The sequence below is a fragment of the Pagrus pagrus genome (genome assembly GCF_965226575.1).
Source record: "Pagrus pagrus genome assembly, chromosome: 21".
NCBI classification, from domain to species: domain Eukaryota; kingdom Metazoa; phylum Chordata; class Actinopteri; order Spariformes; family Sparidae; genus Pagrus; species Pagrus pagrus.
Genome location: NC_140208.1, coordinates 24650569 through 24665938, shown reverse-complemented (window position 1 = coordinate 24665938; position 15370 = coordinate 24650569). Strand labels below are relative to the sequence as shown.

At 40.0% G+C, this 15370-nt stretch overlaps 1 protein-coding gene across 1 annotated transcript; it reads right to left on the bottom strand.

Moving 5' to 3' along the window:
* Positions 1-4007: 4007 nt before the first annotated feature.
* LOC311250225 (G2/M phase-specific E3 ubiquitin-protein ligase-like) lies at positions 4008-8404 on the bottom strand. The gene is made up of 13 exons (XM_084341803.1): positions 8225-8404; positions 7995-8119; positions 7407-7713; positions 7219-7301; positions 6994-7046; positions 6824-6863; positions 6681-6742; positions 6491-6580; positions 6057-6370; positions 5745-5923; positions 5351-5523; positions 4715-4929; positions 4008-4635 (listed from the first exon to the last, which is right to left on the bottom strand). Exons 1-13 carry the CDS (start codon positions 8391-8393, stop codon positions 4400-4402), a joined length of 2046 nt encoding a protein of 681 aa, XP_084197929.1. The 5' UTR covers positions 8394-8404; the 3' UTR covers positions 4008-4399.
* Positions 8405-15370: the final 6966 nt, after the last annotated feature.

Below are 15370 nucleotides of genomic sequence, written 5' to 3'. Positions count from 1 at the left end.
TTAGAAATTGAGTCTGCTGAACTAATAACTGGCTTCCAGCTCAACACAGAAGTTCCACAGACACCCTTAAATTGAAAGAAACATGACTGAACAACCTTCTTTACTTGGCCTTCTAAACAAAGGCTGGAAACAAATAAGAAACCCAAATTCTTTGCAGATGGCTTAATGTTATGTGATAGGGCTGCATGACTGCAAACTATCTAACTGAAATAGCCAACGAGATACTTTCTGTTTTCTCATTGTTAAGTTTTAGGAAGTTTTGAGCAATTGACATCAGAAGTACAGACAGAAAGTTGGGTTCGGCAGTTGTTTATACACTATCACACAATTTTTCTACATTTGTTTATTGTCAGATGCTTTGTGGCGGCACATGGAAGCACAGTGGCCTTTTTAAATATTAAGATCCCACCTTTTTTATGTGTTTCAATAGACACAGGTCTGTAGCCACAAAGAGCCACAAGGTCCTAAGAAGACTGCTGGACAGCGGTGGATTCTGTGTTAAGTTTGCAAATAATTTATGATGAATAAACAGATTCAGATCTTTTTCCAGGTTGCCCTCCAGTTGAGATGGTATTGCTTTACAAAGGTTTGTCAGGGTAACAGTGTGCATAATTGTATTCCTGACAGCTGAGAATTTCTGAAGCTACATTCCAGGTCAGGTATGCAGACAGCAGGTTTATTTCTTTTTATCTCGGAGGCTTCTTGCTGGAGCGCAAGAATGTAGCATTTTACCAGTAAGTTATGCTATTAGGACCATTAAGGGAACACAAAAGATCAGCAATCACCTCGATGCTTTTGGGAGAGCAGTGTAAACAGACATCATCGAGTGCGGCTAGGGGAAAGTGCTATGGGAAATTTCTGTATTCTGTTTACTGACATAAAAGAAATGAATGTAGTTCCAGATGACAACACAAAAAAAAATGACAACATTTACACCATTCTTCAGGCTGGAATACAGAGGGATTTATAAAGGTAAACAGCAAATCCCTCGCTTTCTCACACTAATCCACCAGGAGTGATTTGGGACTATTTCCTTCCCTTAACTGTGCATGTTAAGGCCACCTTCTCTTTCTCTCTGTTCCTCTCTGCCACTCTAATTTCCAAAACATAATCATCCTGTATTCTCCATGGTGCTAATGAGTGCTGATCAAAGTGTTGTAATCATAGGCCACAGAGCCAGGGTGGGTGGGGCAAGCAACAGGATTAATATGTACCAATTACACTGCCATGCAGGCCAACAGTCCATCCCCGTGTTAATTCACCATGTTCCATAACAGGATGAGGGTCCTGTGATGAGATTAGCTTGGCAGTGCAGGCTGTGTTGTCACGTTTGCTATATGCCTCAACATGATATGTAAATTAGGGTCTTGATGAAAATGCTGTAATCCAAGGGACGGTCAAGAAATTCTCAGAGGGGGTGAGGGGTTCAGAAATGGCCGCTGGCAATGTTGTTATTTGTTTTACTCAAGAGAAGGTAGACTGACTTTTATGGAAGAGCAAAATATTTTATTTTATTTCATCCATCCTTTATGAGATTATTATATAAACTAAAATGGCACTCAGGAGAGCACATGCCCATTTGTACTCACTCATAGATACCAGCCACCTAAATGCACATGATTTTTTGATACACCCATATTGAAGAAAGTGGGAAAAAAAAAATGTGATTGGTCCCTTTGTCCAGATCCACACCAAATGTTAATGGGGACTTTTCTGGGCCAATAACCATCCGCCATCAAAGCTTCGTGAAAATCAGTCAATCCCTCATAATTTTTGTGTAACCCTGTTCCCAGGCTGGATGAGATATATAATCCCTCCAGTTTTGGTTGTGCCCTGGGGTCTCCTGGTTCATGCCTTGAAAACCTCCAAAGGGAGGCATCCTTATCGTACTGTATGCCCAGACCACCTTAGTGGGCTCCTTTTGTCACAAAGGAGCAGTGACTCTTCTCTGAGCTCCCTCCAGATGTCAGACCTCCTTACTCTATCTCTAAGGCTGAATTTAGCCACCCTATGGAGAGACACCACAACAGTCAAGCGCAAGACCTGCATTACTGCTGATGCTGCACCAAACCGTATAATCATCTCATTCTCCAGTTTCCCTTCACTTGAGAAAAAGAACCATAGATACATATGTCAACTTCTTCGCTTGGAGCAGCAATAGTGTTGGTTGGTGGTGGGTCTTCATCACCATCAAAGAAGTATCTAATGTCTGTTTTGTAGATCTGATTAGTACGGTGGCCGGGAGGTGCAAACCAAAATTACAAAATGTGAAACACTTTTACGAAGCGTGAGACAAATTTACATTTTGGAAAACATTTTTACATTTCAGAAAACACATTTACATTTCAGAAAACACATTTACATTTCAGAAAACAAATTTACATTACAGAAAACAAATTTACATTATACAAAACACTTTTACAAGTCCCAAAACAAATTTACAAGTAACATCAACCGGAAAGGGAATGTACCAACTCCGGGGTTGAACCGGAAGTGATAACCCGGCAGCGGCAAAGTCGAGTTGTTGTTGTTGATGGAGTTCATGGTGACCCTAGATGGACAGCCACCGAGTGAGGTTTTGCCCGTTTTGTGGACAACATATGAGCCGTTTAACGCGGTTTTGTTCTTCATGTGGTCGGTCTTTAGACTTTTTAAGGGGCATGGACCAGATCGACGGACCAGATATGCTGCAGCAGTGCATAACATATTTTAATCAGGGACACTCGTACGCTGTAATTGTGGACATGATGTCAAGTTTACACGGTGTTCACATCAGCTTGAGATCTCTGAAAAGCAAACTGAATGGAGCCGGGTTTTTTCGCAGAAAGGATTACTCTTCTACAAACGCCATAATTAGGGCCATCCGACTGGAACTTCGTGGACCTGGACAGCTGTTTGGCTACCGCATGATGTGGCAAGTACTCAGACAAAAGTACAATCTGCGAGTGAAGAGAGATCATGTTATGAATTTGCTCCGGGAGCTCAATCCTCGAGGGTGTGAGAGTAGAGCATGCAGAAGGTTTATAAGAAGAACCTACCACTCCATGGGACCGAACTATATGTGGCACGCGGATGGATATGATAAACTTAAGCCATATGGTTTGGCTCTTTCAGGCTGTATCGATGGATTTTCAAGAAAAGTACTGTGGCTTACATGTGGACCAACAAATAATGACCCAAGCGTGATCGCTCACTATTTTCTGTCATGTGTGCGAGACCTCGGCGTTATTCCCATGAGACTGAGGACTGATTGCGGCACGGAGAACGGGACCATGGCTGCAATTCAGTGCACCCTACGCCACCACCACAATGACTATTACTGTGGAGCGTCCAGCCACATGTATGGCTCATCCACAACCAACCAGAGGATTGAGTCGTGGTGGTCCGTATTCAGAAAGGGGAGGTATGTGGCTTTAATTAAATAATTTAATTATGTTTAACCTTTGATTTCATTCAAACATATGCTTAACATTATTATTGTATCAATTTCAATAGGTGTCAGTTCTGGATGGAGCTATTTGCAGACCTCAGGGATGCTGGATACTTCAACGGGAGCCACGAGCATCAGTGTCTACTGAGATACTGCTTTGGTGATGTTATTCAGAAGGACTTGGATGAGTGTGTGAGACTGTGGAACAGTCACAGGATTCGCCCCTCCAGAACAGCGTCATGTCCAGGAGGAGTGCCCAATGAGCTCTACTACTTACCACACAGGTAATACTTTGGTGGCAAATTGATGTTTGTATTTTTTTTTCTTTTATCTTAAAGTAAATGTAATTATGTCTTCTGTTTAACATAGGTTTGGCTCCAGAGACTGTGGATTTCAAATTGAACAGGCCGCTGCGCTCGATGCCTTTCCTGAGGCTCGCCTGACAAGAGCTCCATGTGGGGATGCAAACATGCAGGAGTACTTGGACTTAGCTATGGAGCACAATCATTTACAGCAACCAGAGTACTGGCAGTCTGCAACTGAACTGTATCTGAAACTAAAAGAAATTACACAGCTATGAATTGAAGAGAGGTTTATTGTTAGGGTTAGGATGGAGCACGTACACAAAGTGTCTGAATTTGTCACCCACAGCTTCATTATTTCACTGGTAAAGTAATGAGTATTTATTACATTTCTGTATTATAGAGAACAAAATGAATGACTTTTTTCATTCTAAATCCAAAACAGTGATTCAGACAGACCACAGTTTGAGAACCATGGATTAAAAACAATTGTCAAAAAGCTAACCCTAACCCTAAAAAAAAAAACATGCTCACATACTGGAGCATAACATTATAAAAACCTCTTTTAAAAAAGACTGAGACTTATAGACTGTAGCTGTAACAACAGCAACAAAGAACAAACAACAATGTTAGAGTGCGAGCTCTAGGGTTAATCCAGTCATATGGCTTATAAACAGCCAAATCCTGGACTATTTTGGATTCCAAAGTCCATTTGTGACTTAAACAGACTGTATGAATCTAGGAGTGGTAATTTCAACAAGTTTGAACACGTATTTGCCATTGGGAATGGAGAGTCATCCAGGAACTCTATTTGTGGCGATGGTTCCAACCCAGAAGGGGGAAGTGATGTCAGCCCAGTTGCAAACATCAAAACATCCTCCACAGAAACAGCAGCCTCGCCTTCTGCAAAGAAATAGTTTTTTTTTTTTAGATATATCATGGTGATGTGGTTTTCCAATAAATTACAAAAAAACATACAAACCTTCACAATCGAGGAGGTAGTCTGCCCAGTAGGCCAAGGTTTGACTTTCTTTTAGTCTCCTGTTACTTCCTGAAGGGCTGAGGTCAGGCTTGAAGAGTCTCTCAAGTTCAAAGCCAGTGAGTCGCTTTTCAGAGTGGCACAGGATGTGGGTCAGCAAAGAAGGGTGTTGCTGTAGTGCACTGAGAAACTGAAGGGCTGAAAGACCATCTTTGAATCTACAAATTGAACACAAACACTGTTTCACTGCTGTGCAGTGCCAACTGCATCAGAGGTTCTCTTCCCAACAATTAAAATCCACCTAAACAAATGTACATTTGGGGTTGGTTGTGTGTTACTTAAAAAACAACAACATTCTTTTGATTTGCACAGGGCAAGGCAAGTGTTACAAACTGCATGAATTAAATGCAGTCACACAAAGGAATGACACAGAGGGCAGGGTGGCATGAGTACTTGTAGATTGGCACAAGGCAGGGAATGGAGAGACAGACATCACATAGGCTATCAGTTGTAACACTATGGCGCAAATTTAGTCACAGTGACTAACTGATAATAGATATACATGGCATGAAGAATTTCAAACAAAAGTTTCATGAATACATAAAGAAGAAAATAACATCATTAAAAATACGATCTTACCTGTCAATTACAGATGAGTTGCGGTCAATAATGTACCATCGGACGTAGTCTGCCACGATTTCTGTCTTTTCTTCCACTGCAACCACGTGTCTCAGACAGCCTGCTGTCTGTAACATTGTGCTGTGTCTCAGGATACAATCTTGCAGAGTATCCACTGAAGCAGCATTCTCAATCTGAAAGACATTTAAAAAAAAGTAAATAATTGTATGTTCTGTATATCCTTGCGTATTTTTATTCAGTGACATACATAGCATGGTGTAACCCTACCCTACCAAAAACGTTTAAATGAAGCCAATTCTATGTATGTGATACAGGAAGTAAAATTTGTCTTGAAACAATGCAGGAACTATGTAAAACTCTGTCCTACCACACTGTAGCTTTATGCTATTCTCACCTCTCTCAAAGCTTTCCCTATTTCTTCATCAGTTATTAAATTAACTGTTGATTTGAATGAAGGTTGGCCGGCAAGATAATGTACAAGATCTTCTGACAGGAAATGGGGCCCTGGACCTCCATGTACAACTGACACTGCGATCATCTTTCCTGCCAGGAAGTATTCATCATCCCTAACAGCTGTGAATGAATTTATATTGCAAAATTAAAAAATAGTTCAAGATATTGAGGAAAAAAGCATATGCCATGTGACATACATGTCTAATTTTCATGAGCCAACCATTAGTATAGTACACATATAACCCAAGCATACCGTTTGCATTGTAGACCAAGAACCGATGTCCTTCTGGTCCATCGAAAATGGGCCGGTCTTTCAGGTGTTTCATGAGCAGAGTTAAAAATTCTCGTCTTGGACCACCTGTGTCAATCCCCTCCTCAAAAACACCAGCATCGTCAGTAAATCTGACCAGCATGTCACAGGTTTCAGAATATGTTGCACGCCTGAAACCCCTGACGGCTCCATCCCAAACATTAGCCCTTGAGATGTTGAACCGGCTGACTCTTTTGTGATCAATAGGAAGCGAGAGGTTTGCCACAATGTCAGTTAGTGTAATGTTCATCTCCTCCCTATAATGACAGAAAGTGATCTAATCAATGAATTTTACATTGCACGCAGAACAATCACTTCAATACCATCAATATTGCACAATAAAAAAATGGAATGCCACGGTCAGAAGGTCACTTTACACTGCCGTGTGTTGGAAAGTCTCCACGTTGATTGCAACCAGCTCCCCGTCGTCTTCCTCAACACCAGGTGCATACAGGTCTGTGTATTTACTGTTGGGAAATTACAATTTCTTAAAACATCTTACAAACACACATTTCTTCCCAATGAATTAAATTGAAATTTTGTGATTCACTATGATTTTTTACTTACCTGTAGCAAGAGGTCTTGGCTGGATTTGTTTCAGGTGAATCCTCAGCATCAGATATCACTATCTGAAAAACAAATTAAAATGTCTGAAAAAACAACAACACTGAAAGTAAGAAATGTTGGGCTGCCACAGTCTGCCCTATTACCTGTCCAGGCTGAATTGTTGCTGAATGTCCTGGTGCATCTCTGAAACATGATAAAAATGATATTACATTATTTAATACTGTCCTTTAGGCCTACAATAGTCATCTAAGAAGGACCTCTCGTAAAATCTGTTTGACGCCCTGACAAAGGCAAGATGCCAAAATGTACACACCTTTCATCTTCAGGTTTGTGTTTGGGAGTACTTTGGTTTTGTGGTTCAAAAACCTGTGAGGAAACACATAAATGTATCAACAATTTGTAATTGCTTCCATAACTGTTTCCTTACCATATACAGTTTTATCAGTGGTGAAAGGCTGTCAGTTTTGTCATAGATAAATCAATAAATATATTCATACATAAATTGGTATTAGAAAAAATAAATAAATAATTGATGTACCACAGTGTCAGCTCGATTGAATTCAGCTGCACTCGTTGATGCGATGACAATTTCAGAATCAGAGTCTGAGGTATCATCTGCTGCTGTAAAAACAAAAAAATTCATTCAAGATAATGTAGATACTGTAGGTGTAACCTTCATTAGGAGTTTAAAATGTGTAAAAATATTGAATCATGACATCCACTAACCTCCTTTGAAATGTGATTCTAGGCAAATGAAAAAGGTGATCCTGGAGTATGGCTTCCCTAGTTCCTTCTTATATTCAGCCAATCTGAATGGCCTTTCTGACCCAGGCACATGGACCACCTCTGAGCAGTCTGGATACAAAAGGACATATTGTCCCTCTTGCATGTCTTTGTTAAACGTTCTCATTTTCTGGACAGCTTGTCTCAGTACATCAGGTGCTGCTACCTCTGGATCTACAAATAATGGGAGCGTTTTCCCTCTAAGAGGTCTTAAATCAGTTCCATTTGGCACCATCAATCCAATGTTTATCTAGAAAATGACAAAGACAAGATCAATTCTATGTATTAAGCATAGCTAATATAAAAGATTATACAGCGTTTCCCATACATACTATAAGTTACACTCCAAATCGTTACATTGTTGTGCACAGTTGCTTTAGCAAAGCATCTCGTCTTGTACGAGAGCTGCTGTTTTCCTGCTTTGAGTGCTATATGCTTTAATCTGTACCATACATCTAACATGACACCGATCCACTTCGGATTCATCTCGAGTCAGACAGTCGAGTATTGATAAGCTACAGTACAACCTACCTGGACGTGTTTTCGATCTTTAGCCGGACGTCTTCCTCTCGGCCCGTAGTTAAAAGACTGACGCTCTTTTGACTTGGAGCTTCTGTACTCCAGGAACTGCTTGTATGATGTACAAGGTTTTTCTGCTGAAATAAACAAAGCTCCATTTCAAAATAGATAGTTAACCAATAGGGTAATTCACGTTCATTCACATACGTTACTTCAGAAAGCGAGCGCTATGCTACACTTACTTTGATTAGCATTGTCCGGCTGTTGAGATGTCCCCTGTGCGATTTGTCCTTCCGCCTGGTCTTCGCCAGTTAAAAAGTCTAAAGACCGACCACACGAAAAACAAAACCGCGTTAAGCGGCTCATGTGTTTGCCACAAAACGGGCAAAACATCACTCCTTGGCTGTCCATCTAGGGTCACCATGAACTCCATCAACAACAACAACTCGATTTTTATCACTTCCGGTTCAACCCCGGAGTTGGTACATTCCCTTTCCGGTTGATGTTATTTGTAGGTTTGTTTTGGGACTTGTAAAAGTGTTTCAGCGCTTGTAAATTTGTCTCGGTGTTTGTAAATTTGTTTTCTGAAATGTAGATTTGTTTTCTGAAATGTAAATTTGTTTTCTGAAATGTAAATTTGTTTTATGATATGCAAAAATGTTTTCCAAAACGTAAATTTGTCTCACGCTTCGTAAAAGTGTTTCACATTTGTAATTTTGGTTTGCACCTCCCGGCCACCGTAGATTAGCGTTTAGTTACAAAACTGAAATCAAGTTCTGATAACACATACACTTTATGGCACATCCTTCCACATATAACTAAAGCATTTAAAACTTTTTGTTACGCACTGCAGAGCTGTTTTTTGTGTTTAGTCCACTCAGCTGTGGTATAAGGCATCCTTCATTCAGCTAATTTAGGCAAACTAGCATTTTCTGGAGTGCACTGAGGCTCTTTCCTCACCTGCCCAAGTTTGGAATCTTGGTGACTTGCCACATTCTCTAGTAGGAGGAGAGCTGTGGTAGTGGGTGTGCTGTTGATAATTAACACACTGCACACTGCAATCTCGGTGCCAAGTATGACTGCTATTCTTTCAACCACCCGCCTGCTTGGAGCAGGCCAACAGTGCAGTGTGCATAGTGTACCTCTGGTCTGTAATATTCGATCACTTCAGAAATTACCAAGTATGCCATATTACCAAAGGTGAAAAAGTATCAAAAGTGTGTTGGCCCACAATCAATTCATGTGTGTGTGTTCCTGTGGATTCACTAAAAAAGAGCCCTAAATCTGGCCTACTCAATTAGTAGCACAACACACAGAAATCAGATATAGGACATAATATGCAAACAACATACATCGATTAGCCACAACATTAAAACTACTAAAGGACAAAGTAAAAAAAAATAAAACAAATTGATCATCCAGTGCAATGCAATGTTCTGCTGGGAACCTTTGGTCCTGGCATTTGTGTGGATGCCACTCAATACACACCAGCCACCCAAACACTTTTGTAGACCAAGTGTGCAACCTCATGGTAACAGCACTCCCTTAAGGCATTCTTTGCTGATCTCTTTGTTGAGTGCTAATTAGCTAAACTTACTATGATAAAATGCTAAACTGTCATGGTGAACATGGTAAACATTATTCCTTTTAAAGTCCTTATACATTACACTTGTTACTCTAACCGTAATCCACGTTTCTTCACAGTTAAGCTCTTGATTTGACATTGTTACTGTACTTAAAGCCCCGCTGTCAAGCTTTTCATTTTCTCCTTCCATCGGGATTAGAATGCACCCACAGAGAGACGTGCGGCAGCATTTTCATAAATCGTGGCAGAGCACCAAGGAAAATTCTTTCAGTGCAAAGTTTGCAAATTGAGAATTGCTTTACCTTAAAAGGGCTCTTAGACACTCAAATAAGCAGAGCAGAGAAACTTTTTTGAATGGATTTGTTTGCTTCACACAGGCCAGATTGTCTTTTGGTCTGAAAGTAAAATGTGATGCAAGGTCTTACTGTAGCTTTTAATGTAGTGCTTATGCAACACTGCAACTGTCACTCATGTTTAATGATGGTGTTGTGTTCTCAAATAGTAATAAAGTGTTGCTCTGACAGTTGAATAAGGTTACTTCATTTCTGTGGAGCTTTTGTTGCCCAAATTTCCCCTGCATGGCAGGACCGACAACTGAAGCACCATCGACTCCTCTCCACAGCGGATGACCTTTACTCGCATCCAACCTGCTCTGAATTAGCAGTAAGTGGTCCAATCAGTGCTCAGCTGTCAGTTAATTGGAAGCATTTCCAAACTGATCTTCATTTGAAAACTATTTAGTGGTCTTTTAAGGCCAATTAGCTGCTCCAAGCGACAGTAGAACCCGGCAAAACTGCGGGAAAGCAGTTCAGCAGCAAAAAAGCACATGTTGTTTTAGCCTCAATGGTGTGTGTGTGAGAGAGTACTGCATATGTTGAATTGCATCCCCTTATGACATAGCCAGGCAGAGTACCTCTTCCACATAAAATGGGCAAGAGACACTCAAATATTTCAGTGGGATCCTGGAAAAGAACTCTGGTGTTCGTTTAATAACAGTTAGTACCTAATTAATTGAATTGCAAAGTAGAATTTTGGCCAGGTTGCTCTAAGGAAGAAAATGTAATTTGTTCAGTAGATCCAAAACTTTGGTTCAGACTAAATTATCCCAACAATTATTGGAAGGACTGCCTTAAATATGGCACATCCCCTGAATTCTCCTCTCATGCTGCCATAAGGTTTACATAGTTTTGATCAATATTTCTCAATCAACTATTGGCCCTGGAAGATACTCACATTTCTCGTAGGATATATTGGTTATCCCTTAAAGGTGCACTATGTAGTTTTGGAAAAGAAAGGAGGCTCAGAAAGGTAATATTTACCATATAGATCAGGTAATAATACAAACTCAGAAATCTGTATTTTTTCATGTATTTTGTCATCATCAGGTCGAAATCTTTTGTCCAATACTTTGGTTTAGACCAAATACCTGCAAAATTCCCATCAGCAGCAGTATTTTGTTTTTAGTGCTAGTTAGCAAATGTTAGCATGCAGCCTTCCTAAACTATGCTCACCATGGTGAACCAGTTATGTTACACCTGCTAAACATCAGCATGTTATCATGATACCATGCTGATGTTAGCATTTGGCTCAAAGCACCACTGTGCCTATGTTCAGCCTTACAGGGCTGCTAGATCAGAGCTCTGCTAAAACTGTTAGCTCATTGAAATCAGGGCTTAAACTTTACTGTTCACTGCGGCTTTCCAATACATCAGATGCATATATAACTTTCTTCAACTAAAGTTTTTGTCTTGGCATTTAAGTAATTTGAATGTTCTTTTAATGTTTGAATATAATACATTTGTCAACATCATACCAGCATTTCACTACAATTTTAATGTCTGTATCTGTAGAATATGTCACAGACATTAAGAGAATACACAACAGGTGAAGGGCAGTTTTTCCCTGTGCACTCTTTTTCTTTCTCTCCCTCCCTTCCTCTCCTTCTCCCACTTCCCCGCTCTTTCAACAGGGCTAAAGGAAAATCACATCATCATATTTATTGATAGTTATCAAAGTCAAACTCCATGTAGACAGATAGGGCAGGGTGAGCTACAGCTACCACGCACTACACAAGCGAGAATCTTTACAGATGTTCTTCTCTCTAATATCAAACCTGCAAACACTACAAGACTTGAAAATAAAGGCCATCACGCACTACAGGATATTATGAAGATTATTGTGTCAAAGGGGGAAATGCAGCACCTCACGTGATCTCTGGATGAGTCTGGATGATAAAATGGGCTGTCTATTCCTCAATGAGATCAGGATCTCAGTTTTATTATCTGTCATCAGTAGTATGCAAGCTAACGTCACTCTCAAGGGCTAGGGTTGTTTACTGTTAGCGTCACTGTCAGCTGCTCTGGGATATCTCTCTCATTGGCTGTTGTGAAAGTATTGACTTAATGACAGTCGGGTGTTTAGATTTTGAATCCTAGATCTCAAACACGTTGGTTATGTATCAGGGCGGCCCTGTTGAGTCTGAATCAGTTTAGGAGGTTTAAGATTGGATCTGTACACCCACATTAACAGATAATCTGGGCCAAACTTCGGGACCAGCCAAGCTCTCCAGCCAGCTATCTCTGCTGATTGTTGGGAGGGGCAAATCAGTGTTAAATCAGCCCCGTACTTCTGTACTGTGAGCCTGCCTTAGCAGAGAAATAGCAGCTCTGCATCTGTGTCCATTCAGGAGGTGTTGAAGCTAAGTACTGAGTGTTGGTCACTTGTATATTGGCAGTGATCAGAGCCCAATACACTATCACTGTAGCTACACAAGAAGATGATAAATAAATCATTTGAAAATGACAGCTGAACTGATTAAAATAGAAGACTATTTGTTCCATCAGATGGGTGTGAGATGGACAACTAAAATACACCTCTTGTGTAGTCACACCATTAGGCTTGTTTTTTACAACAAAAAAGTGACAAATCTGAACTCTCCATCTACCGACTTGCTATTCGGCTGCCCATTATTCTGAAAAGATGACAATTCAACCCTTTAAACAGATAATTATCTACTTTATGGTCGCAAATTAAGCCAAACTGCTACCATTAATGCTTTTAAACTGGAAGACAATATGGGTACTTCACAAATGAAGTGCTTTAAAGCCAATTATAGTGGAACAGACCCTACTGAACTTCTCTTTAAGGCTGAGGGAAAATTTTCAACATGTAGGGGAGGAGTAATCACACTGCAGCATACGACTGCTGTGGTGGACTGCAGCTGAGTAGAATGTCAAGTTGTCTTCCTCAGATAAGATATTCTGACACACTTTATTAGGTAAGGAGGACTTCTTGTGTTAATCTGGTGCAGCTTTTTATCCGGTAGCACTCTGAGAGAAGAGTCCGTCTTCCTCTAACAGCCCAGAACATCTCTTGTCTTTGAATCCTTTCAATTTACAACCTCTGCATAACAGAGAAGTGAAAGAACGCAGCACCGGCTGAGACATTTGTCATATCAGCCTGAATCATAAAGTGAGGCTACATCATGCTTATTCCTCTACTTTTGTAGCTTGACTGATTTTTCACTGTAGTACACCCCAATTATTTCCCCTCCGTTGAGGCTTGCTTGTCATAAATGACTATGTAAATGAATTAATAAACTTGAATTCCAACACTGAAGCATTTTACATTAATTCTATTTGCCATTTGATGATACAACAAACAGATGCATATTTTAATATTCAAAAAGTCTTTGGCATTAACCCTGTTGAAAAATCAATGTAAGGGGCAGACCCTATAGATTTAATTAGTTTTAGAGAATTTCCCTGGAGGACTATACACAGGGCTTTGACAGCTGTCACAATGCAGCGATGAAGAGGCAAATCAGAATTAAAAGGAATGAGAATAAAATGATGTATATTTTGTTTGTGGACCAGAGGTGGGTAGAGCAGCCAAAAACTGTACTCAAGTAAAAGTACTGTTACTTTTCATAAGCAGTTACTCAACTTAAAATACAGGAGTGATCAAAATAACTACTTTGGTAAGAGTACAAAAGTACTAACTGAAAAAGTTACTTGAGTAGGGAGTTACTTCAAAAAAATAAGAAGAAAAATACGGAGCCCCTAAAGGTACATGGGGGGAAAAAAAACGTTTCTCATACGCACAAGATACTTTCTCGTAGTTACGGTGAACTCCGTCTGAATCATGATTAGGACTCACAATGAGGATATGGAGTGAAATGATTCTGTGAGAGCTGTCACTGACTTTATTTACAGGCTTTCATAAATCATACAATCCATATTCGTAGGTGGTGAGGATGATCCAGAGGAGCTGACTGGAGAGTGCGTGTGCTGAGACTGCACTGTCTACATTGCGCGCTCTGTGGCTGACAGCACAGTCGTTTCCACTGCAGTGATTTCACACACAAACTACATGAAAACTAAAATCGCATTTGGTGGAACATGAACAGTAGGCTATTCATTCTTTAATGCTTTTTGATTTAATCTTGGATTTTTACCATCGATTATGATTACTGGATCAGTTATTTGTCAAAGAGTCCGGCCCTCTCCGCTGCGCTCCAGGACAGGGAATGTGATGATGGCACAGTGCTCAATGGGGAAATATTGATTTAAGATTTGTGTTGGCTGATATTTTTACAACTGAAAGGTGATTATGGAATAATTATTACACTTCACTATAAAATACGTCAAATACGAGGCCATTACAAATATGAGGTTTATGAAAACGCTCACAAGAAAGGTTTTGTGAGTATGTTTTCATAAACATTCAAACCAGCAGTGTTACTCACGTACTTGCACTTCTGTATTTGAGCTGAAAAAAAACAAACTAAAGAAACATTTAAGTCCCCCCCCCCCCCCATGTCCCTTTAGGGGCTCCGTAGAAAAACACCGGCACACTTCTGTTTTTTCCCTTAAATCTTATTTGTTGTGGATCTGATTGGAATTATTTCAACCACAGGTGTTTTTTTTTTATCAGGTAAAGAAATGGACAGACACCTACGGAAGCGTATTGCTGCCACCCCAAAAAAACCTGATGTTTTTATAACTGACGTTATAACGTGATACTGATCAAGAAATAACGTGAAACTTATCATGAAATAACATGATACTGATCATGAAATAACGTGAAACTTATCATGTTATAACATGATACTGATCATGAAATAACATGATACTGATCATGAAATAACGTGAAACTTATCATGAAATAACATGATACTGATCATGAAATAACGTGAAACTTATCATGTTATAACATGATAAATAATGGTCTCGGACGGAGGTATCGTCCCCGCATGATCTACTCCAGTTGTGAACTGCCAGTCGGTCTTTTGCAACGAACGGGCATCACCATGGCCCAAAACACGGGTAATGTTACCCCACTTTTGAGATTTCTACGAAATCGCGGTGTACCAGAGGAGTGCCTTTCATGAATGGTACAAGAACATGTAAGTGTATTTTTACGAAATTAATTTATTGTAAAAGCTGCATTTCATTGCATTTAATGGTCATCCAACACTAGCATAAGAAGAGCTAATTTAGCTAGCTAGCCCCGGCAACACAGTCTGGTAGTTTACCTTTCCGTGTAACGTAATAGGTGCTGACCAGATGAGAAGGAAACACACCACACAATTTCCGTTATATTGATATATGTAGAATTTGGGTACTGCCATGGCCAAAATGATGAAGTGTTGAAGTAGACAGTTTGGTGCTCCATGACCAGATTTGGTGCTTGCTTAAAGTCCTCTGTACCCAAACTTGAACCTACATAACGTTACAACCATAAGGACTGAATTTCAGCAAGAAAACACATCTACTAACGTCATGTCAACACAAGTAAGGCT